General features: G+C 39.2%; 1 protein-coding gene across 1 annotated transcript in view; it reads right to left on the reverse strand.

The window, feature by feature from the left end:
* The window catches only part of SHISA9 (shisa family member 9), a 366,487-nt gene extending 342,924 nt beyond the window's left edge, over positions 1 to 23,563 (reverse strand). The window contains exon 1 of the mRNA XM_072418984.1: positions 22,887 to 23,563. Within this exon, the coding sequence (XP_072275085.1) occupies positions 22,887 to 23,389 (503 nt within the window). The 5' untranslated portion in view covers positions 23,390 to 23,563. The remainder of the gene's footprint in view (positions 1 to 22,886) is intronic.
* Positions 23,564 to 25,571: the final 2,008 nt, after the last annotated feature.

The raw sequence follows: 25,571 nt of genomic DNA on the forward strand, positions 1-25,571 counted from the left end.
ATATTTATTTTGTTCAGCTAAAATAATTTCATTGGTATGGTTATGTAAAGTTTTATTTATATATAGTAAATAATATTTAGATGTTATATTTAATATTTATTCTTAATATGTTAATTTATGTTATGTTACAATTTTGGTTAATAAAAGGCCTACGGGCCATTTAAGCAACATTTGTGTGATTATTTGTGAGTAAGTAAGGGGCAGTGGGGTGTGTATGGAGATTGGGAGGCAGGTGACCAAGATATGTCTTGCCACAGTCATGGCACCACTTTGTCTTCCTTTTACTTTCAAAGTTGGCACAAGTTGGAAACATTGGCACAAGTCACACACACAAATAACAGTCTTTTTTTAGAACCATACAAAAACTTCAAAAATAAGCACACAAAAAGTGTAAACTTTACTTGCTTTTTTACTGAAAAAATGGGTACACACAAAATGAAATGTGAGAGCCACAAAAAATAAAGAAGTGGCCCCACAGGATTGTCACCCCCCTCCCCACCTCACCCCATTTCTTTCTTTATTAATGTTATAACATTGTATTTTATAGTGTATAAGGAAGGTAGAATGTTCTTTTCTCTTTCAGGGTGAAGGGTTGCTGGGGAGAAGCTGAGAGGGAAGGAGGCTGTGTTAAGCATTTTGGGAGGAGATGATAGTGGATGTGTACAGTCCTATGATTTATTTTTCCTTGGTATTCAGAATGGTGACAAAAATAGCTTTTTACAATCTACACCCCATAAAAAAACACCCCATGCACAACTGTACACACTTTTTTTGCTTCTTCACACATGTAACACAATTTTTGGGGGGGTTCAGAACAGTGAAAAGGAAGCTATGACATGTCAACCGAATCAGGAAAAAAACTCCAGTTTAAAATTGTACAAACTGTTATTTGCAAACGAATGCACACTTGCACTGGTTGCTCAACTGGGAACTTGTGAGCATGACCAGTGACCAATTAACAGACCAGTACCAGTAACTCCACAGAACAGAAGAAAAATGTGGAGTATTTTTTGAACTACATTTTGTCTCACTGATGTAGTGATCAAAGGTAAAACAACAGTCCAAACCTCCCTGGTTTGTCCAAAAAAAAAACTCCCTGGTTTGTAATTTGTGTAGCTAAGGAGAAGATATTATTTGTTATAAAGATTTAACAAGTATTTTAAACAGTCAATACAAATAAGATACATAATATTACTAACAAGACCTACTGTATAACTATTCCTGGTAAATAAGGCAAGGAATTTAGGCAGGAAAACCCTGAGCTTTAATGCTTTTGCTTGTACGAGAGGGTGCTGAGAAGTTCCTGGCTTTGCCCCCTTCTAGATGAAATAGAAAAATGAGTGTGGCGGCATATGACAGCCTAATATGTTAGTATGTAACTGTGCAAATATCAGATCTTTGCAATTCTTAAAACTGTTTTTTCTTTTAGTGAGAAGCTGTGATGGCAGAGGCACAAGCAAGTTTCACTCGTCGGAGTTACGGGCCGTCATAAAGTTTTTGTTTCTCCAGGGAAAGTCAGCAAAGAACATTCACACTGAGATGTCACAAACACTGAGGGAGAAGTGTCCTTCCTACAGCACTGTCAAAACCTGGATATCTTTTCAAGACTGGGCATTTTACTGTTGAAGATGAGCCCTGCAGTGGGCGCCCCCCAACCTTAACTGACCCGCCAACCTGCGATGCTGTCCATGAGCTGATTATTGAGGACCGCCGAATATCCGCAAAAAAGATAGCCCAGATACTTTACATCTCATTGGAGCGTGTTGGGTTTGTTATTACCCCTATCCTAGACATGGCAAGCTTTCAGCGAAGTGGGTGCCAAAATGTTTGAACAGTGATTAGAAGAAGTAACGAGTCGAAGCATCTAAAGCCGTTTTGGCCCATTTTGACGCTGCACAGGACTTTTTGGCTAGGTTAGTGACTGAGCATGAAACCTGGCTCCACATCTATGATCCTGAAACCAAGGAACAGTCAAACGAATGGCGCCACAGCAGGTCCCCGCGGCCGAAGAAGTTCAGAACCCAGAAATCGGCCAAAAAAGACAGTATTCTGTTAGTGGACTACCTACCTCAGGGCTCTAGTATCACTGGACAGTATTATGCTAACCTCCTGGACCAGCTGAAGGAGCCAAAAAAAATGAAACACTGTGGAAAACTGACCAATAGGATCCTTTTTTTGCAGGACAATGCACCTGACCACACGTCCAACGTTGTGGCTGCCAAATTGAACACTCTGGGTTTCAAATTGGTTCACCAACCCCCCCTACTCACCTGACCTGGCATCTTCGGCCTAATATCTGTTCCCGAATTTGAAGAAACACCTGAAGGGGCAAAGTTTTGAGGACATTTCTGACGTCAAAGATGCTGCTTAGAACTGGTTTGGAGCCCAACCAAAGGACTTTTATTTAATGGTCTAGAAAAGCTGCAACTACGCTGTACCAAGTGCATCAGTCTCAGGGGGGAATATATTGAATAAATGTGTATAAATGTGAATAAATAACTCTGGCTCTCTTCTTTCTGGGAAAAGCAAGGAACTTTTCAGCACCCTCTCGTATATTTCACTTATCACAGTCGTTCTTGAACCTTGTCATGGACAATAGGCAAAAATATTGTTGATTTCCGACATTTCCCCATTATTCATGCCTATGAATTGTTTACTTGCTTTATGAGTTGTATAGATGGTATGTGTTTGTGCTGCACAACGCTGCACTTTTTTAAAGAAGACTGTCAGAAGAACAATCGCACAATCAGTCTGTGATTTTAAAAAATCTATATAAAAGCATCTTTTTGCCTTTGAAGCTGTAGGTGACACATACCATTGATTGACATAGACCTAATCAATATTCTTAGCAAATCTTTGATTGGAATTTCAGTCTGAGTCCTTCTTTTATAATTCATCATAGATAACATACCAACAACTGTGGGTGAGTGGATCAATATTTGAGTACCAGAGAAATTCAAACAGGTTCCCAATTACAACATTTTCCTGTTGAGTATAAAAGAACAATTTTAATTACATTAATATGGTTATTAGTTGTTGCCGAGAATGACTTGAGTTTTAAGTCATACCTAAAGTATATACACTTGCACAACACAAGCTGAATAACACAAATTAGTCCAAACTGTAATGGCAGCTAAAAACACATCAGTGTCTATGACTCTGACTCCCACTGCTTCCACATTAACAAGCAAATTTACTGCTTGTGTAGCCTATAACGAAAAGGTTGTTTTATGATGCTAATGATCATATTTCCTGGCAGTCTAATGGAAACACATTGCATATATGCCAGCAAGACATAGACATATCATTAAGAGGGATGGGGATGCATCAATTTTGCTATGCAACTAAAATGTGTAATTTAGTCACCCTTACACTGGGTCCTTAAATACATGGCATACATACAATACATCTGCATTTTACTGTTTTCTGCATCTCTTTTGCCAAAACAATGTTATAAATTTATACCGGTGACTAATCCTTTCAACTTACTATGAAAAATAGAGTTATTAGAGGGCTAGAGTTATTACACATAACATCTAATTGGTTACTACGGCCAGTAAAAGCACATTTGTATCCTTAAAGTAAACCCCACTATAGGAAAACCATGGAGTCTGTCAATGCTCACCATAATGTTAGAAAATAAGGGTTATGCTCACCCTTCGGCTTCAGGATTTGAGTCAGTGACCTGGAACAAATATGTTGTCCTTTTTCTGTCTTTCATTATGTGTATGCTTTTTCCAACTGAGTGATTGAGAAGGTAATGAATGTGAAGACAGAAAGTAAACTAGCATTTCTTTAAAGAGGTCAGCAGTTGACCCCTCATGTTTTTCAATAAACGTTTTTTCTTAAATCTGTAACATGTCTGTTGCTTGTCATAATAGACACATTTTGCAGCATTCAAGTGACAGCATCACTTAATCATTCCTATACGATATACTTTCCAAGAATTTTACCCATTTACCTCATTTTCAAAATTAAAGAAACAAAAAGTACCAGGAAACCATGCGTGTGCTAATGGTCAGAGATATCATAATCAGCAACATGTTCAGTTTTTTTCATGGGAAATAAGTAAAAAAATATAAAAACATAATCTACAAGGTAACCCCTCCAACAATTCCTTCTTTTTTTACTATAAAGATAACATACTCTATCATTACTAGTGCAGTTCTGTAAGTCACAGATATGAATGGGATTCTGATATTAGTTGGTAAAAGCAGGTATTTTTTTAGTATTGAATACTGTAACATGTTAAGCTTTTTTATTGTCTGTGTGGATTTTATTTATATATATTATTTATTTTATTTTATTTTTGTGAGAGTGTCACAATATTTGGTTGGAAAGGTTGGAAAGGTGTGCAATGGTGTCTATATTACACCTATGTTCAGGCATTTCATGTGTTAAAAAGCTACGGGGGGGCTCGGATGGTGGCGTGAATGGCCACACACTAATGTCTCGCTGGTCCCAGCCTGCACTTGCACGGCATAGCAATCCCAGCAAAAATCCAGTAAGGGGCAAAATGAAGTGCCAGAAAGATCCTTCAACAGTGGGGCACATTAGAACCCTCAGCAGTTGATGCCCTCAATGCCCGTCACTGCGGAGAAAGTAGCTCTTACAATCAAAAACTTACCACTGCAGAAAGCCCCATGCCCAGATGAATTTCTCTGCAGCTATTACAAGACATTTTCCTTCAATCTGGTACTGCATTTACACTCCCTCCAGTTTTTTGGAAGGGTACCCGATCCTGCAATGCATTCCTATATATCAGTGTTCCCCAAGCCAGACAAGGATCCACAGAGCCCATCCAGCTATCGCCCTATAGTGCTCCTCAATTCCAACAAAAAGATTTTCACTAGGATTCTAGCCACCTGTCTGGGCACTTATTTGCCTGCTATAATTGATTAAGATCAGGTTGGTTTCTTGGCCTATCATCAAGCAGGAGATAACACCCGATGGACAATTGATATTGTAGATGCGTTAATTAAAAATGAACAGGGAGCATTGTTACTCAGACTGGACGCTGAAAAAGCTTTTGACCACTTTGGCTGGTCATTTCTCATGCAAACCTTACGCTGGATCGGACTTCGTGGTACCTTCCTACAGGCAGTGCAGACCCTCTTCCAACAGCATAGGTTAGAAAAACAAACGTCAATTCATCTCTCATTTATATCCAGAATGGCATAAGACAGGGATGCCCACTATCACCACTCCTATTTGTCCTATGCACAGAGCCACTAGCACTGATGATCTGCCAACACCCTGACATCATGGGGGTCCCCATTCAGACCTATTCACCATCGCTTTATATGCTGATGATATGTTATTGAACTTATGAACCCCTTTACTACTCTCCTCAATCTCCACAATTTGTTGGATGGGTATGGCACCCTCTCTGGCTAAAAAATAACACATCTAAAACTTAAGCACCCCCGATTAACCTGCCACCTCAGCTCCTGCAACAACTCCAATCTCAATATCCCTATTACTGGAGGTTCAAATCCATTAACAACGTAGGGGCCTGATAATCCTCTAACTATGGCACCCTGTTTAACACTAACTATCCGCCACTCTTCCGAGAGTTCCACTTCCATCACCATGGCGTACCCTACTGATATGCTTTTTTGGTCGAGTTGCTCTGGTCAAAATGTCCATACTCCCTAAACTGTTGTACTTCTTTGCCACTTTATCAGTGCCAGTTCCACGTTCAGACCTTGGACGACTGCAGACCGCCACCCTTGATTTTATTTGGGGGTAAAAATAGCGTATAAATCGCATTGGCTGCCTAAATCAGTACTCTGCTCCCTTCGGGAGAGGGGAGGACTGGGAGTCCCTGATTTTGGTAAATATTATTAGGCAGCACATCTCTGGCATCTGGCCTCTTGTACTACCCTGCAGTCGTTCAATCGCTGGTCAAAAATCCAGAAATTATGAAAGGCCCCCCTGCACCCTAATTCTCTTATGTGGAACTCCACTAACAAAACACAGGGAGGGACCCTATTGTGCCCCATGCACTTTACCAGGGAAATCTGGCTTCAATGTAAAAGGACAAATCCAAGTTATCAGCTCCTACTTCTGTACTCACAACTCCCTGGCAGTCTGCATCTCTGACACTTTGGGCATCTAATACATCTATGCTCTTGTCAGCTTCTAATATTCTCAGATCTCCAAGGGAAAATTTGAAATCCCCCATACCAGTTTTTATGGGTATCTTTAAATAAGACACTATGCACAGCACATTACCGGCAACTTACTTGCTTTGAACGGATATGTGCAGGTGGCCCAGCCCAAAAAGGACTTACCTCCAATTTTTTTTTTATGTTAAATACGGAACCAACAATGCCCTTTGTTAAACATGAGAACGGGCCCTGGGTAGAGAGCTTCTCCTGAATATCTGAAATCTTACATGGAACAGTGCTCAGGAGAGTTCTATTTGCACCCTCTCTAAAGAAAATGCCTATAAGATATTGATGCATTGGTACCGTACACCAGACAGACTTCATACTATTTTCCCACCACCAGCCACAAATGTACATTGTACCACATATTTTGCCTGATCCTAGTACCTACTACCTACCTAAGATCTATTGGAAAATAGTCATTGGCTTGAGGGTCCACTGGAGATCTACTAGAGATATAACCCTAGATGTGGTTACACACTTATTATGCCTGCCCATACTAACCTCTCCCTTTTTCTCTGACAAAAAGATGGCCTCTTATATTCTGACAGCGGCTGGATGCCACATTTCGAGTCACTGAAGCCCCCCCGGGGCTTTCCGAACTATATGCCTGAATTAAGAATGTTCAGCCTATGGAACATCTCACGACCAGGTTACAAGACCGCATTCATACATTTACAGCAATAAGGGCACCATGGGACTCTTACCTACTATGTGTTTGGACCCACCAATGTATTTGGACTATTGCTAGCTCCCCTTCTTAGGGAGGACCTACCATCTGACTGATACATACACTACTACACAGGTAATGCAATACCTAGGCTTCTGCTCCCTTGTCCCCCATATCATCCTACCCCCTTATTGTTCTTTCTCTTGTCATTCTATGTTTACAGAGAGGTATTATTCCATTGTAAACTGAAGCCCTATATTTCACTATTTTATCTCATGAAAAGACCTGGTAACGCTACGATTGAATGTCTTTTATTTATGCATGCCTCTGTTTACTATACTTTGTTTTGGTATTGTTTCATGTCATATTTGTTGTTATTATTTGTTTGGAAAATTCAAAAAAACAATTTGAAAAAACAATTTTAAAAAGATTTTTTACAAAAAAATAAAAAAGCTCAAGAGAAAGTAGGCTACTTTTCTACTGTTGTGTTGGAAGAGGTGAAGATGTTGTGCTGCTGGTTACTGCCAGGTTGCGTTCCTTGGGTACAACACAGTGGGCAGGATGGATTGTGGTACCAAATCACTGGGCAGAAGAAATGTCAAGGAAGGTCAAGGTTGAGGCAGGCTAAAAGCAAGAAAGGTCATTTCACAAGCCCGAGGTCAATATCAGGGATCCAGGAAATAGAGACTAGTGATACAGGGGCCACCACAGACACAGGGAACACAGGAGGTACTGGAAGCGACAAGAGGCAGAGGTGACATGAGGATAACCACAGACACAGAGCAACATTGGAAAAGAACAAGGGAACTGGCTGTATCTGGGCTGGCTAAAAAGCCAGGGATGATTAAGAGGCTATTTCCTGATTAGCCAGTGGGATGGGCAAAACTGATAAAACTTAGGAGCGCAGGTATTAAATAATACAATTAATGTGAATAAATACATCCATGGTGTGTTGGTTTTAAACATTTGTTTAAGAGTGACAAAAAAATTCAATTCAATGGGCTCAGGCTGTATATTTTTGATTACGCTTTTTTACGGGTAAAATATTTTGTATTTTGAATTAGTTATGATTGGTCATTTGCTCCTGAAGTGGACCTATTACCACAATTTTACTTTGTAAAGAAGGGTAAATAACCCTTCTGTAATATGGAAGGGGATTAGCCCTTGCAGCAAGCACACAGAGAGGTTTGTTGTCCGTATAAGTCTCCTTCCTTCAGTATAAATGAAAACAAAACAAAATGGCAGCTTACGTCAGCTGGAAACAGGTGTGTCCAAAGTCCTCAGAATCCATAAATCAAATCTGGACAGAGGAAACAGCAACAACAGCTTGTCTTTCCAAACAGCACAGTTACCACAAAGGCTTGTTAGCGGCCTACCTGCTGTACTTTCCACTTTCTCCTCCATGTTAGCACACCTGTGCTCTTATCGCAGACCTGCAGTCTGCTGTGGCAAAACCTGGGGGTGTACCTGGGATGGAATGGGAAGGACCACCCATTACGTTTGTTCCGATTCCAGGGTCCAGGACGCTGAAGTTTGCTAAAACACAGCAACCCAGAGTTGCTTTCTACTATCCTAGACTCTTTTCCCCAGTGCACACCCTGGTTTTAACCTCCTGAGTGGTTCATTTTTGTCCGGTTTTATATGTCTAAAAGCGGCACATTGTTTTTCATGAAAATGTATTTTACAGTATAATATAATAGTATGAGTATATTAAAGTTTGAAACACAAAATCATGTCAAAATAATAAATAAAAATTTCATTTTAATTTTTTTCTAAAAATAAATATTATACTCATACTATTATATTATACTGTAAAATAAATGTTCATGAAAAACAATGTTCTGCTTTTACACATAGAAAATCCACTGTATTGCATTCAATACAGTTATTTTGTATTGAATGCAATACAAATAGATTTGAATTTCCCGCCCTGCCCTGAGCGGAACGTCGGCAAGCACCGACGTTACCGGGAATTCGAAGGATGAAGGATGATAGACGACGATCAGGTAAGCGCTTTTCTACCTCAAGTCACACTCGGGGTTACCACTGGGGGGTTAAAGAGTGCATGCACTATATCCTGGCGAAATATATCTCCTATTTAGGACCAATCCCTGCAGTTCAGTCTCCTCTCTTCAATTAAATGCCTTTTTTTTAAAAAAAAAAAGGCAAAGCACTCTCCTTCTTTCTTTGCCACCGCGTAAAGGTAAGTGTCATTTATTTATTTTGAGTTCCACTTTACATGATTTTTTTAGTGCTTGTATCCCACTAGTAGATGGCTCTGTTTCCCTATGTAAAAAAAAAAAAACACATGTATAAAAAAACTTAGGTCCTATTCCTTCAAGTGCTTGTTTGTTAAAAACTTTATATGGGGACAGTGTCATCTACTGGTGTGATCCAAGGATAAACCAAGATTCTTTTTCTAAAGGGATTGTGAGAGCAAAGAATCTCAGTTTAAACTAGAATATCAATGCTACATTGCTTTTTATATCCATGACCCTGACAATTCCTTCTTATTACTATTGTTTGAAATAGTAAATACACAACAAAGACATTGCTAACTATTTTAGCATATTTGACCATTCATTCATTAGTTTTTTATTCAATTTGTGCTTATAGATAAAGGTTACATACTTGAGTGTAAACATAAAGTGAGGCAAAGAAGTATTTGATCTCCTGCTGATTTTGCATGTTTGCCCTCTGACAAAGAGATGACCAGTCTATAATTGTAATGGTAGGTTTATTAAAGCTGTGAGAGACAGAAAAACAAAAAAGACTCCATAAAATCGCAGCGCTCAAAAGTCACAGCTTGATGTGCATTGTAATGAGTGAAATAAATATTTGATCACCTATCAACCAGCAAGATTTCAGGCTTCCAGGTGTCTTCCCTGTTTGCAGGTAACAAGCTTAGATTAGGAGCACCCTCTGTAAGGGAGTGCTGCTAATCCAAGCTTGTTACAGTACCTGTATTAAAGACACCTGTCCACAGAAGCAATCAATCAGATTCATAACTAGCCACCATGGCCCGGACCAGAGAGCTGTCTAAGGATGTCAGGGACAAGATTGTAGACCAATACAAGGCTGGATTGGGCTACAAGACTATGGCCAGTCAGCTTTGTGAGAAGGTGACAACAGTTGGCGCAAATTCACAAATGCAAGAAACACAAAATAACAGTCATTCTCCCTCAGTCTGGGGCTCCATGCAAGATCTCCCCTCATGGAGTTGCAATGAATATGAAAACGGTGACAGAGCTACCCAGAACTACACGGGGGGACTTATCATTAATCTCAGGGCAGCTGGGACCATAGTCACCATGAAAACAATTGGTAACACATTGCGCCGCGAATGCCTGAAATCTTGCACAGCCCGCAAGGTCCCCCTGTTTAGGTTAGGACAACTGCAGGCCCGCCTGAATGATCCAGAGAAGAACTGGGTGAAAGTGTTTTGGTCAGATGAGACAAAAATTGAGCTCCTTGGCCTCAACTCAACTCGCTGTGTTTGGAGGAGGAGGAATGCTGCCTATGACCCCAAGAACACCAACCCCACTGTCAAACATGGAGGTGGACACATTATTACAGGACACCTTCACCGCATCGAAGGGACAATGGACGGGGCCATGTACCGTCAAATCTTGGGTGAGCACCTCCTTTCCTCAGCCAAGGCATTGAAAATGGGATGTGGATGTGTATTCCAGCATGACAATGACCCAAAACACACCAAGGCAATAAAGGAGGGGCTCAAGAAGAAGTACATGAAGGTCCTGGAGTGGCCTAGACAGTCTCCAGACCTTAACCCCATAGAAAATCTGTGGAGGGAGCTGAAGGTTGCCAAACATCAGCCTCGAAACCTTACTGATTTGGAGAGGATCTGCAAAGAGGAGTGGGACAAAATCCCTCCTGAGATGTGTGCAAACCTGGTGGCCAACTACAAGAAACGTCTTACCTCTGTGATTGCCAACAAGGGGTTTGCCACCAAGTACTAAGTCATCTTTTGTGAAGGGATCAAATACTTATTTCACTCATTACAATGCACATCAAGCTCTGACTTTTGAGCACTAGATTTTTTTGTTGTTATTCTGTCTCTCACAGCTACAATAAACCTACCATTACAATTATGAACTGGTCATTTGTCAGAGGGTAAACATACAAAATCAGCAGGGGATCAAATACTTATTTTCCTCACTGTAATTGAACCTTTTTAGTTATATATATATTTATATATATATATATATATATATTAATTATATATTTAAATAGGATTTATATCAGAACTTAGATAGTTCATAACCCCAAATGTCTCCTTTTTTTGGATAGATTTGCCAGCGTTATACAATTAACATGGTAAAAGATATAATTTAGGTTCAAGCATCAAACAGATGGCCTTAGGTTCTCGTTAGACACATCTTGATATGACAGAACTCAAAACTGACTCAGTAGTGTTGCCGTTTGGACTCATGCCAATTGCAAATTTGAACTGAAGAGTGGACATTCAAGCTTGTTCCAGAAGAACCGAATAATACCACTATTTGAACAGAATTGGCGCAGCTTGCATTGACTTCACAAATATTTACCAAGCTGTTTTACAAAATAATGTATCTATGCTCCCAAAAATCAACCCACACCATACTACCATACAATCCAGCACCAATCATGCATTCCTCAACTATCCCAGGTAAATCGTAGAAATCCCTTAATATATTTTGGCAGAATCTGCAGCAGGATTGTCAGTGGCAGATTTTGTGGTTGATTTTGCAACTGGCACCCTCAACTCCATTGCAAGTTCCCCTGACCCCCCCCCCCCCTTTTTAGCAATTGTGGCGCAAATTCCACAATTAACTAAAAGGTTGGTAGACTTCAATGGTGTTTGAATTCAGGAAATGTGAACAACATTAATAATTAGTCCACAGTAAGCTTTTGTATAAAAATAAATGGCAAGCTGTAGTTTTGTTCTAAAGTTCTTTATTGACAACAAAGGTTTTTTCATGAGCCTCTTCAAAGGTTTTTTCATGCACACCTCTTCCCCTTAACCTTACCTCTGTGTTCGAATCTGGAAGCCCCCTTTAATAAGGGGGTGAGAGCAGGTATTGGGGGGTTATTAAAGGGGTTCCAGATTCTAAATAGGTCCCTTATCGGCGCCATTTTGTTAATAACCGTCGCCATCTTGTTAATATGATAGTTGGAAGCCTCCTTAATTATATGACAAGGATAGTTTTTTCTGCTAAGGATTGCAAATTCTTGTATATCTCCTTTATTCACATATGGGCTTGGAGTGTGCTAAATGAGATTTTGTTGCAAGGGAGTAGCTGGGGCCGATACAGTGAGCTGGTTGGGGAGGGCTTGCAGATGGTCTAGAATGATGGGCAATGCCTGTGTAATAATGTATATAAACTATAGCTTTTCAACAATAAAATTTTAATAGTTAACCTTTCACTTTGAGTGCTGTGGTTTCTGTTAGAGGGTTGGGACTAACTCAGATCTCCTCTCTGCAATATAGAAGTCGTCACAACTCCTAACAGTTTTTTGCTGTCACAAGTGGGATCCTATTCATCAGGAAAGGTAATTAGAGAATTGTTTTTTTTCTCTATTTGCGTTCCTAGTGTTAGGATTGCAAGGGATATAGAGCTTAGGTAGCCGCAAGGGCTTAGGTAGTCACAACAGTTGAGGTAGCCAGAAGGAAACATCAGGCATAGGTAGCCAAGGAAGGGGTGAAAGTAGAATTGTGAGCGCTCACTGTATTTTTTATTAGTTTATAGGTCTGTAATCTTGCAGAGAACTGATTTATAACATAGGGGGTTATTTTTTTGTGTAAATTGTTTATGTGATTCTTTGTGCTTGGCTTCTTTGCTTTTGGTGTGTGTAAACAGTTACACTCAGGAAAGCCATGGGCAGTTCCCAAGGTAAGGGGAAGGACCCTGGTGCACCTGAACTCACAAAGGATACAAACCAGTTCATGATGTTCCTAGACCTGCTGCAAAGAAAATTTCAGAGGAGAGAGACTACTAAAACATTTGGTATGGGAGTAGCTGGCACTTGGGTGGATAATATAGCAGGCTGGACAGAGGAAATGAAAGGTAATTGCCCCTTCCTGAGAGAGGGAGCCTAGGCCTAAATGATTAAGGGTTTATGCCTAGGGGGTAAGGATCCCTTACCTTACTATGGGGGCGATCCACAATGGGACATAAAATATATGTCAGAATGTGCCAAAATCTGGTTGCAATTAGCCACTTATTTTGAATCACATGAGATACAGACCCCTGCTTCAGATGCCGAGCAGCCCCCTCATTATACAGCCTTATATCCCATCTTAAATAAAGACTTGGAAGAAGAAGATTATGCTGCTTGTCTAATAGTGCAGCAGGAGGGGGGCAGAAACCAATTAGATTCTACGGTTTCAGCCCCCATTGCATCCTCCTCTGTTGATCCAGTTGTACCTGATAGCACCACAAGTCCACATGCATCTTGTGATGCTGCAGTAAGCTCCCAAAGTGAGTTTTCACCCATAACCACACGAAGTGTTGCAAGGATGATTCCCGTTATGAATATGCCATTCTTTACTGTGGCTAATCAAATGATAATAAATTTTAGATCCAATAATATGCAATGCCATTGTGGACCTACTATGTCCCCTTATAATACTCCCATAAACCCTGTCCCCAAACAGGACGGTACTCATCGTTTTGTACAAGACCTTCGAGCAATCAATGATTTCATAAATCCTATATCACCTGTCGTCCCAGACATAAACACCATCATCACATCTATCCCTGTCACGGATACTTATTTCTCTATCATTGACTTAGCTAATGCTTTCTTTTGCATTCCTGTTCATCCTGACACACAGCCATTGCTTGCTTTCACTTTTCAAGGACAACAATATACATGCCACAGGGGTTTAATGATTCTCCTGTGGCTTTTTGTGTTGTCATTTTTCATGTTCTTCAAGGCTGGCACCCAAGCCATGGTACAGTTTTATTACAATATGCTGACGATTTGATGCTTTTTGGTCAAGGGTCTGAGGCTGTTACACAAGACACTATTTCAATGTTTCAATATTTGTCTGATGCTGGCTTAAAGGTTTCACATCAAAAGATGCAGTTTGCTCAACCCACAGTTCAATATATAGGTTTTTATTATCTGAGGGAATGAGGGGGCCCTCACCAGATCATGTAAGAGCTATATGCAATCTGCCTGTACCTGTTACAAAGAAACAAATGTTGTCATTTTTGGGTGTTGTTATTATGTCAGACAATGGATTCCTGATTGTTCATTTTGCAGGCTTCAACAAAAACTGATATGCCTGATAAAATACGTTGGACTGATTAGATGATCTCTGCTTTTCATATGTCAAACAATTGTTGTCACAAGCCCCAGCGTTGGGCCTGCCTGATTATTCTTTGCAATTTCACATTTATGCTATAGAAGATTGTGAGACCATGGTGGTGATGGTAGCACAAGAGCATGGAGGCAGACTATGCCATGTGGCTTATTTTTCTAAGGTGTTGCCACCTGTTGTCCAAGGCATGCAGAACTTCCTCAGGTCTGCTATTGCAATGACTAACACCATAACTTTAGGACATCCTACAACTGTACACTTTTCACATTCTGTTCTGAATCTTCTGAAACGTTTTTCTACTGAACATCTCCCAGCAAAACGAATATTGGGGTATGAGTACATACTGACAGGTACCATTGCTAATACTTCTGATACACATGGTCCCTTACCGGTTCTTCAATTTTTATTACGAGATCATAGCCCAATCGCTCCTATTTAAGATTACACACATGATACAGAAACCCATCCCAGGTGCCCGGGACATATTTGTGGATGGCTCCTGCAGCCTTCCTTCTGATAGCCAATACATGGCAGGTTATGCCGTTGTGGAACTACCTGTAATAGTCCCGGAGTCATCCCCCCTCATTGTTAACTCAGCACAAGCAGCAGAGCTTATTGCCCTTACAAGAGGGTGTCTCCTATTTACAGGACAGGCTGTAAACATTTACAGTGATATGTTTTTGGTGTTGTCCATGATTTTGGAGCTATCTGGTCCCGCAGAGGTTTTGTTACAACAGATGGCAAGCCATTGCCCATGCCCAGCTGATTGCTTCACTTTTGGAGGCCATACAGGCCCTCCGTTCTATGGCAGTTATCAGGTGCAGTGGTCTTAGTGCCAGGAGCAGATACAAGAACATTATGTTGTTCAATTAAAAATGACATTGAACAGCAATCTCGGTGATGTATCTTCTATTTTTCCTCTTCCTTCACAGGAACCAACACACCCGCTCAAGCCAGGAGACCCTGTCTTAGTCCAGGAACTACACAGACCCAAAAAGCTAACACCTCCTTTTGGACCCCCAGTGGTTGTACTGGCAGTGACCTGGATGGCTGTCCTCACTGATCATTCTCCTGCCTGGATCCATGCATCAAGAGTAATGAGGGCCCCTGAAGCTGTCTTAAAACCCTAAACACAGGAGGAGGCAAACCAGGAAGAAGCAGGAACACACTAAAATTGTTACATCACTGGTCATGGAAAACAAAACTTGTGCTTCTTTGGAGCAACGACAGTCATCTTTCTTATTGTCTGGTCCACTACTACCTGTGTGTATGAACCTGAACTTCACCCAAGGTGTACTCCTGAGTACAAGCAAACAATTCTCCCGGGACACAACCAGACTAAGAGGGATGCTCTTGAGCACATTGATTTGACAAATTTAGATACTAATATATGGATACATATTGCAACACAGATATTTAATTACTCACATTTTTGTTTATCTGAAATGCATAGCACTAAGAATATACTCACATCTTGTCTTATTGATGTATCTACTCCAGCACGTGTTTTATTAAAAGCTTTTAGTAGTACATACAATGATTCTGCTGTTAATCTAAATGATAGATTTAGATAGATTCTCCTTGTAAAGTCCTTTGACAAAGAACAAGCGAATATGGTTTTCATGATAGCACATGATACCACCTTTGGGGATGAATGCTAAATAATTACCTGTGATAAATCACTTATTCTTAGGTGCAACCAGGTCTGGTAACACTACCTTTTCCTACATCCCAGCTAACATTCATGATGTTTCCAGAACTACCTCAGGTTGCATGCACTAAGAGGTATAGCATCACAGTAGATTCTACATGTGATCCACATGTTGCATTATTATAAAAAACTAAATGTCACCCTGGCTGTATCCCTTGTAGGAGTCCCAGGGTTGGCTGTATATATTCACAGGGAACTCAGACGGCTTGCATGCGTTGTAGCTAAAGGTCCTAATGCCACATCCTTAACCCTTTCATCATTACTAGAAGATCACAAAGGCACACGCAAAGCTGTCTTACGTAATCATATGGCTATTGATTACCTATTATTAAAGCATAATATGGGGTGTGAACAATTTGGGGACCTGTTGTTTTAATCTGAGTGACCATAGTATAGCTGGTAATACAGCCATAAAGAACCTCAATTATATTGTTAGCGGAATTTGTCAGGATCAGGGACTACGGGCATGGCTATGGAGCTGGCTCGCTAACGGGCAATCTTGTATGCCAAATTATATTGTTTTTACTTCCTTTTGTGGTAATTGCAATTGCCTTGTGTTGCTTTATTCAGCTTCTCCCTGTTTAGAAGATAGTTACGTTGTGGCAAAAGGGGAGAAATGTGAGCAATTATTGACCTGACCATTGCCATTTTGTTAATTACCACCGCCATCTTGTTAATATGATAGTTGGAAGCCACCAAATTTTTAGATGATGGGAAATTCCTGTGCAATAACGTATATAAACTGGAGCTTTTCAACAATAAAATTGTAAAAGTTACCCATTCTTCACTCTGTGTGCTGTGGTTTCTGTTACTGGGTTGGTGCTAACTCAGATATCCTCTCTGCAAGACAGAAGTCGTCACAACACCTTACACCTGAGAATCAAATTCAAGGTCCTATGCTTTGTCCTAAAATTCCTGAAATGTCCACAATTCCTGTTCCACCTCCCTTTCTGACCTGATACAAAAATACCTCCCTAGCAGTTCTCTTTGCAACTCAAAGGCTACTGACCTTCAAGACTTTTCTAGAGCTGCCCTAAATCTCTGGAACTCTCTTACCCATCCTATTAGGCTTGATCTTATATTCTCCACGTTTAAAAGAACCCACAAAACTCACCTTTTAATATTCTCCTACCTGTCTTCTTCTGTATTTTAAACTCTCACTACTTACCCACTATTTCATTTCCCCCTTTCTACAGTGTACTACATCCCCAACCTCTTGGATTATAAACTCTTTTGGCCAGGTTCACCTCCTTTTCCTGTGTTATTGATTGTATCTCTGTCATTTGCAACCCCTATTGTACCCCCTATGTACAATACTGAGTAATATGTTGGTGCTTTATACATACAGTTTAATAATAATAATTTAGGTACTTACTTTTTCCACATTATAAATCTGCACTGAGATCATCAGGATGAACACATCATATCAATTTTATGTGTCAATTGTTTAGATAAATAACTTTTTCGTGTTAGCACCATTTAGAAAAGCATGTAATATTTGCCTGTGTAAATTGTTGAAAAAGTCAGCATTTTTCATGGGGTGTAAATGCTTGTATATATTATTCATGATTGTATATATTATTAGCAGTGGCACATGCATTTTCACAACAGTATTAGACTTGCAAATGGTCCGTAGATCACCGTGCCTGCTCTTGTTACTGCTCCATTTCTATCAAGCTTTCTTTAGGAAAAAAGAGACCTAAGATGATGCAGCAGTGTAAAATTTACTTACAGCAGGACATTTTTAAAGAGAGAATATTGTCCAAAACACGCTAGAGAATGAGTACAGGCAGGTTTTTACTACACAAGACTGCAAATACAAAGCAGTGTTAAACTGGCCAGCAAAAAGACAGCTTCTATAGTAAGGTTGGACCTAAATTTACAGCAAAGAGCATAGGTTTGGACTTTACTACTAAGAAGAGTCTGGTATGACCTGAGTATAAACCCAAAATTCTTTTTTTCTTGAATTTTGAGGGCAAAAAAATATTGAGAATGCATGGGGATGGTAAGGGTCAGTACTGCTCACTGCCACCCGATGTCAAATCTCACATCACCCATGTCACCCATGTCATTGTCAAACACAGTAGAGGATACTTCATAGTACGCTTGGCCAATACCAAGACAATGATAATGAGCAAGGCTAAGCCCAAATGAAGACAAAACTCAGAGGATGGGGTATACTTCAAGAATTAGGGTACTGCAGAAGATATACCAAAAAATAGTAAATAAATGTCCAACAGCAGAGCAATTTTACTTAGAGAAAATAGGCTAAAATTGTTTAAGATTAACTTTAATGTTATCTTTAAAGATAGGGAGTGCAGTAAATTCGAGTAATATATTGTGAGATTGTTTGGGGGCACACTATTCTTGCACTTCCAATTCACTGACATTAAGGCTGCTCTGTGCATCCCCCCCTCTCCAATTTACAGTTGGGTGGCCTAATCAAAAAGCCTGCTGGGCATAGTTCAAAGTCTATACAATACCTAATAGTTTTAAAAACATTCTAACTACTAGATTGTAAGCTCTTCCGGGCAAGGTCCTCTCCTCCAGTGTCACTGTCTGTATTTGTTTGTCATTTGCAACCCCTATTAAATGTACAGAGCTGCGTAATATGTTAACGCTATATAAATCCTGTTTATTATTATTAATAATAATAATAATAATAATAGTAATAATACTAAATGAATCTACAAATAGACCACACATTTCAGACCAGCAAGATTTACAAGGATCTCAAAACAATGAAAGCAGTCCTGAACCTCATCCTTAAATGTTTGCATGTGTTAAAAAGCTCCTAACTGCAAAAGTACATTCACACTTGAGTCATATCAGGAAAGTGTTCCTGGAGGATGATCGTTGGTCTTTGATGAAGGTAGGCAAGAAAGTTGTATGGAGCCAATGTAGGCAGCGGTATCAAATTTCCATAAAACACTCAATTTTACATTTAGTAGCTAAATATCAATTTGTTTCAATTTTTCAATCTCATAATCAATTAATTGATTAATCAGATGCAAAATGGATGTTCACCTAACGTTTGCTAATTGTTATTAGATATAAATATAAGTTATTTTTTGTGCATCCTCAAATCTGAACCTATGATGGTATCAAAGTGGTAAACGTTTTGTGAATACGGTTCAATTGGAAAAAATGCTAGCATGTCAATACAGACCAAAATAGCACAAGTACATTTGATTAAACATTTTTTACTGCCATGTGTTTAATAACCATTCTGTCAACCATAAACTCAAATTTTCCTTAATTTCCTATTTCCACACTGCTATGTATTCTTTACTACAGTCACTAGATAATATAAAGCTAGCTATATGTGTTTGGTCAAAATTACCACTAATAACCACTGATATGTTGAAAAGTATTGAATTACAAATATATACATACAAATGGAAATTAGGTAATTTTGAACCTTATGTTTAAAATTTTAGAAGATAACAATGTTTTGACTTCTTTGCTTTTTTTTAGAAAACAGCAGTTAAAACAACCTGTGTATAGCTGCCCATCCCAAAAAACGAAATCGAACCTGTAGTGTGGAAGGCCCTCTAGTCATAAACCTGTTTATGGCAATAATTATTTGTATGTGTGTCAGTATGTGGATTGGTAGAAGACAATTCTGCATTTTTCAGAACCACACAGTTGTATATTTAGCAAGTCCTAACAATAAAAGTCAACCAACTTGAAAACATAATATTTTTATTTTTTCAGCTTTGTTTAAGATATCCCAGAGTTAAAATGTTCAGTGATAATAATCAACTCATTATGTCCTTAAACCTCTTTTTCCTAGGTTTAGAAACATAACTCAGCTAACTCAGCAAGATATGAGATAAAATATAGAATTAGATAAAATAACTTTTGTGATACCAGTTGAGGATGTCATTCCTAATGATAAATAAACCACCTGTTTTTAGCAGGTAAAGCACATTACTCAATTGGGTGTAGAAATTTTAATAAAACACTAACAAAATAGGAGCTTTTTTCACTATTACATTCTTTTCATGTCAAAATATTTTTGTTCCAAAAATCTTCCATTAGCACCATACATCCTACATCTGGATGTCAATTCCCTAGTACTGAAATTTATCCTGTCTTTAACCTTTTGTCTCACTCTAGTTCATAATATTTCATGGCTCAGTTTCCCAAAATAGTAGTTGAATCTTCCAAATTTGCAGTAATCATTTATCAAGTGGACTGCTCTTTCCTTTTTAATGTCATCCTATTGGGTTCATCTGTGAAGGCACACAGTAATTGCAGAGTTGCTTATATTACTGTTAACTTCTTACAGTTACTTTTCCTAATACATAATAAAAGACAATTTCAGAATTTGTTTTTTTTCTCAATGTTGGCTATACTTATAAAAATGATTGCTAAATCAATAATATACATTACATTTTGCTGAGGGGTCCTTACCTTGAAAGTGCACTATTTCAATTATGTGGGTGATTAATGAGCATGTCCTACTCTGGCATTCTGTAATTTCCTTTTTATTCTTGTTTTTTTTTTTAACTCTACTATTCATATACTGTTTAAATCTATTTTCTCTCCAGTCCAACTTGACCAGGAGGATAAGGCATTTAATAAAATTTCCTAAATTAATAAATTCCCAGAGGACAACAGATGACCAAAGGGAAATCAGTGTATGTGTTTCTAATTGGGGTACAAGAAAAAAACAAAAAAAGGTTTGAATCTGAGATATAGTGAATCATTCATTTTCAATTCACTATAGACGTGAATGAACCTGGGAGAAAATAGACAATATATTGGAGGAAGCACCGTATGAATACAGTATAGTACTACCCTTTTGTATATTTACATTTGGGAGCATTAACAGATTGTCACTACTAGGCTTTTTCAGGCATTAACAAATGCCTGTGCAAGTGTTTGCAAGCGGCTGCAAAAGCCTAGCAAAAAAAACAAAATCTTTGCAAATGCATAAAAACACTTGTAAAAGCACTTACAAGTCACACTAATTCATATCTATGGAGGTGGAAAGGGCAGCTATTATTATTATTATTATTATTATTATTAAACAGGATTTATATAGCGCCAACATATTACGTAGCGCTGTACAATAAATAGGGATTGCAAATGACAGACTAATACACACAGTGATACAGGAGGAGAGGACCCTGCCCCGAAGAGCTTACAATCTAGTAGCTATCTGCACCTGAATGTTACACGTATCTTCTGAATAAAACGTATAGCAATGCTTCTGCCTTTAACTTCTTAAATAAAGGATAGTGAATGGATCCATTCAGGTCAACATTAAGCATTTTTTTGCAGGCAGTTTTGAGCAGTAAAACAATTCAAAAAAGCATCTAATCCTCGCCTATGGATGTAACTTAGGAGGGACAAATACAGCATGCCAACTGCAGGTACCAGGAGTGACCAAAAGTCATGTTTTAGTCCCTTTATTAATTTATTTTTTTCAATTTCAAACAAAAGAATCTTTCCAGTTGTTAAAAGTCAGTATATATTATAACATTGATATAGACCACTTGTCCCTCCAAATATTAGGTAGGATTTACTGGATTCTGTTTCTTTGATGGCAACGATGATGACAGCCTAAATATGGCAGTGAATCATATCCTAATCAATGGAATGTCCATCTAGCTATATTATATTCTTCCCCCCACCTAATGTAAACTATCTCACACCTCTTTGATTTAAAATAGAATTCATAGAGTTTCTCATCTGTGACTTTAATTTATTATACAGTGCTGCATACCATGTTGCCTCTTTATAAATAACAGTGAATAAAAAATATTGTGCCATTGGTGGTTATCTGACAAAGGGCCCTGAAAATTTTGCTCACCAGAAAAGGAGCAACGACAGTGCGACACCTCGTTGGTAGAGCCACAGGGAGAAAAACACCATAGGAACAGATGAGTGCTCTCTTAGAGATCCTCTGGTAAAATGCCATCAGCAACAGGATTACTAGTGTCGCACGGCCCTAGATTTTATATAGCGGTAAACATTTACAAGCAAAAACGATTATTAAATAAACAAAAATGCACAAAAGATATAAGATGGACATATAAATAGATTTAAAAAAATGCTAATTTCAGTTCAAAGTCAAATCCTTTTAACTCCAACCACATATTTCCATCTGCTATCTAGTGGTTAAGATTAGCATAATGAATCATAGAGAACTGAGAAGTTAAAAATACGTTATGTCTTCACACAGAAGCTGACACGATCTGAATTTTAAGATGACGTTAAAAATGGGCTTTTGTCCCATACTGTCAATGTGCCCAATGCCCACACAGATCTCTTAGTTTATGATTGTCTTTCTTTGTGCCTATAGCTCTTTTTCTTTCAGCTATTTGTCCCTGAATGCTATTTATCAAAGCATATTATTGTATCTATAGCATGGATTCATGTCTGTGTCCCTCTGTGTTCCACTTTTACTCCTCCACCCCCTCTGTGTTGTAATAATTACCTAGCATAAGAATAACCTGGAAACCCTCACATGCAGCATACACAACAGACTACTGAAATAATAAAGGGTGTGAGTTCAAATAAAATCTCAGCACAGAGGGATGGATTTGAAATGAATGGAGTTTAACCTAAATACACACCAAGCAGGTGGATCTCCATAGCACCAGTCCAACATACTGCAAATTCCACAATATGTATAGCATGCAACTGAACCAGATATCCATGGCTGCAAATCAGGCGATTTGTGCAGCTGCTGTGTGGGTGGTATATTTGTTTTTATCACAGTTAAGCTATGAAAAAATAATATTGTATATGTAGAGGTGTTGAACTGGTGCAGCAAACCCTGCTTCCCCTAACACAATTGTAGTATTTGCAATGCATTGCTGATGACATGTTTACAGGACATAGTCTGATGTCAATGGCAAAGCTTTGTCATAGCTACAATGTAGCAGCCCTTTAGTAAATAGTGGGTAGCGTCAGGTGCAGAACAATGCGTCAGATCATAAAAAGGTAAACAAGAATGCTTGACCTAATAGCAAGAGGGCGACCAACCTTGACATATTCTCCCTCTGAGGTCTGTGAGCTTTCTCCAGTCCAAGTTTAGTGAATATTCCAACGAGGACCATGACAGCTACAACTCCACATATGATGTAGACAATTAAATTGGTTTTATCCCTGGTCGGGTCGTGAAGGGGGTCGTCAATCTTTGGAGGGGTCTTTCCTGGCTGCAGCCAGATGGGTCTGTCATAGTTTGTGCAGATGCTCTGATCCAGTTTTGCTTCTTTGAACTTACAGCAATACCTGAAGCCACAAGTACCACAGCAGTAGAGAAAATCCCCTGAGCTGCAGTTAAATGGGGGGTCCCATTGCCCCATGACATCAAAATACCCCCTGCACCCCTCAGCTGTCTGGGGGGGTTCAGAAGACTCCAAATCTCCAGGGCTGGACAGGTTGACATCTGAGACCACTTCAGTGCTGCCAAAGTGAGCTCCACCTGTCACCTGTGCACAAAGATCTGCTAGCAAGTAATAGAATATTGCCTGAATACCTGTCATGATAAGTAGCTTCCTTCTTCTGTATAGATAGGGAAAATCCAAAGTAACAAAATATAACAGCAAAAAGCATTAAGGTTCAGCCCATCAGTCCATGGTCAGTACATGAAGGAGGTGTGAGAATGTTCCCTTGCAGTGATCTCAGCCTGTATCTGTGCAGCAGCACCAACTCATCACTTGTGGAATCAAGCAGAGGGATTGTGGACTGCTGAATAGAGAGAGGGAAAAAGATAGGGAGGAGGAGAATGGGGAGGAATACATATAGGAGGGATGGAGGGAGGGATGACAAGGGTCGTGAGCAAAAAGGGATGAAATGAGAGCTGTTATTCAAGGGGCACAATATCCTCATTTTCTTCTTTTAAGCAGAAATATATTATTACCATAGTAGATAGATAATCTATTTTTTTTTTGGCTGGGATGCCCTAGAAAGAAACTTGTCTGTGATATTCACACTCAGCAAAACTAAAACCGTATTGAGAACTAAAGCTTGAGAGCAATTGTTCTCATACAATGTAAAGAGCAAAATGTTGTTACTAGTTAGCATTCTGTAACCATTGTAATCCCAATAATTGGTTTCACCTATGAAAATCTTTTATAATTTAATACTTTTATTCCTGTTCTGTTTACTCAAATTAACCTCAACATTTCTGTTTATTCATTAGCAAGATTCAAATCTATTGAAGTCTATATATATATATATATATATATATATATATATATATATTTTATAGCTGTGATAGATCTGTCCACACATAAATACACCTTTGGTCAGTATATAGGAGTATGAATACATGGATAAGGTATTTGATGTATATAAATGTCTGAATAATGCTTCACTCATGGATGCCATCACTATATTTTTCAATGAAGAATTTAACCATCCATAAACATTTTTTGCAACACCATTACTATGAACAACTCAAGAGCTTTTACATCTGCACAACCATTAGAAAGCTGGCAAGCTATCTAAACACTAAGGTTACGCACACATGTGCAATATTTGTAGTTGGAAAGTATCTTTCACAATCTTTTCCATTGACAAACGGCTGCACGATGCATAAACGAGCTCTATGGAGAGGGAAGGGGGAAAACAACAGAGTGTCACCCCGCTGTGCTCTCCCCACTTCACTTGCATTACGATTGCTGTCAATCGTCCATGGATCAGCCAGGACGGTTGTTCTGACAATGGACGACGAGTGCTGTACACACACAAGATTCTCATCCGATATCAGCCCTGAGTCAATAATGGGACGAGAACCATTGCACGTGTTTACCTACCTATCACTGCGCATGTGTGATATCAGCGTCTCTTTACCTTAATAGGAAAAAATTCCTTCTGCGCATGTCTGAGATTAAGGCATGCACAGAAGGAGCACCCAGGGTGACCGTGTTTACCTAGCCTAAGGCTAAGTACACAGGTGCAGTGGCGATCAAGACTGAACAGATGCGTGATGTAGGTATCCCGGAAGTCTCTGCACTCACATTCAGTCTTGATCACCATTCCATCTGAGTACTTAGCCTTGGCTGGGTTAACATGTTTACTCTGGGTGCTCCTTCTGTGCAGACCTTAATCTCAGACAGAAGGGGCATTTTTTTTCTATTAAGGGAAAGAGAAGCAGATATCACGCGTGTGCCCTGAGATCGGCTCCCTTTTTTTTTTTTTTTTTTATTGCGCAGTGCCAGATTGGGTGACATGCCAAGGTGACAAGAAGATCGAAAAGAAGACTGATGGTGGTGTCACCTGATGCTTCCTCAGCGCTGGGATGAAGAGGAATTCCAGGACGATGTGGGACCGGACCGAGGGAAGGGCCAGCGCCATAGAGGGATCAGCGGGATTAAAGGTAAGTGTGTTTTTTTGTTTTCAGTTTAGTTCTACTTTAATGGCCAAAGTTTGGTTTGCAATTGACATTGTGACGTAAAAGGACCAATCTGTGGCTAAGCAAATAGGCAGACCGTCCCCTCACAATGTGAACTTTATTAACAAGACAAAAGCATACACAGGATACTGCATCATGCCTAGGTAATTACTAGAACACTGCCATCTAGTGACAAAAAGTGTAAAACATTTACAACAGCAATACAGTTGTTGCTTTCAAAGTACAAACCCATATTCTAACACCCCCACTCAACAACTACTATTTATGTTAGCCACATCTGTAATCTAAAACCTACTAAAATCTAAAAT

This window comes from Pyxicephalus adspersus, chromosome 7 (genome assembly GCF_032062135.1).
Source record: "Pyxicephalus adspersus chromosome 7, UCB_Pads_2.0, whole genome shotgun sequence".
Lineage (NCBI taxonomy): Eukaryota > Metazoa > Chordata > Amphibia > Anura > Pyxicephalidae > Pyxicephalus > Pyxicephalus adspersus.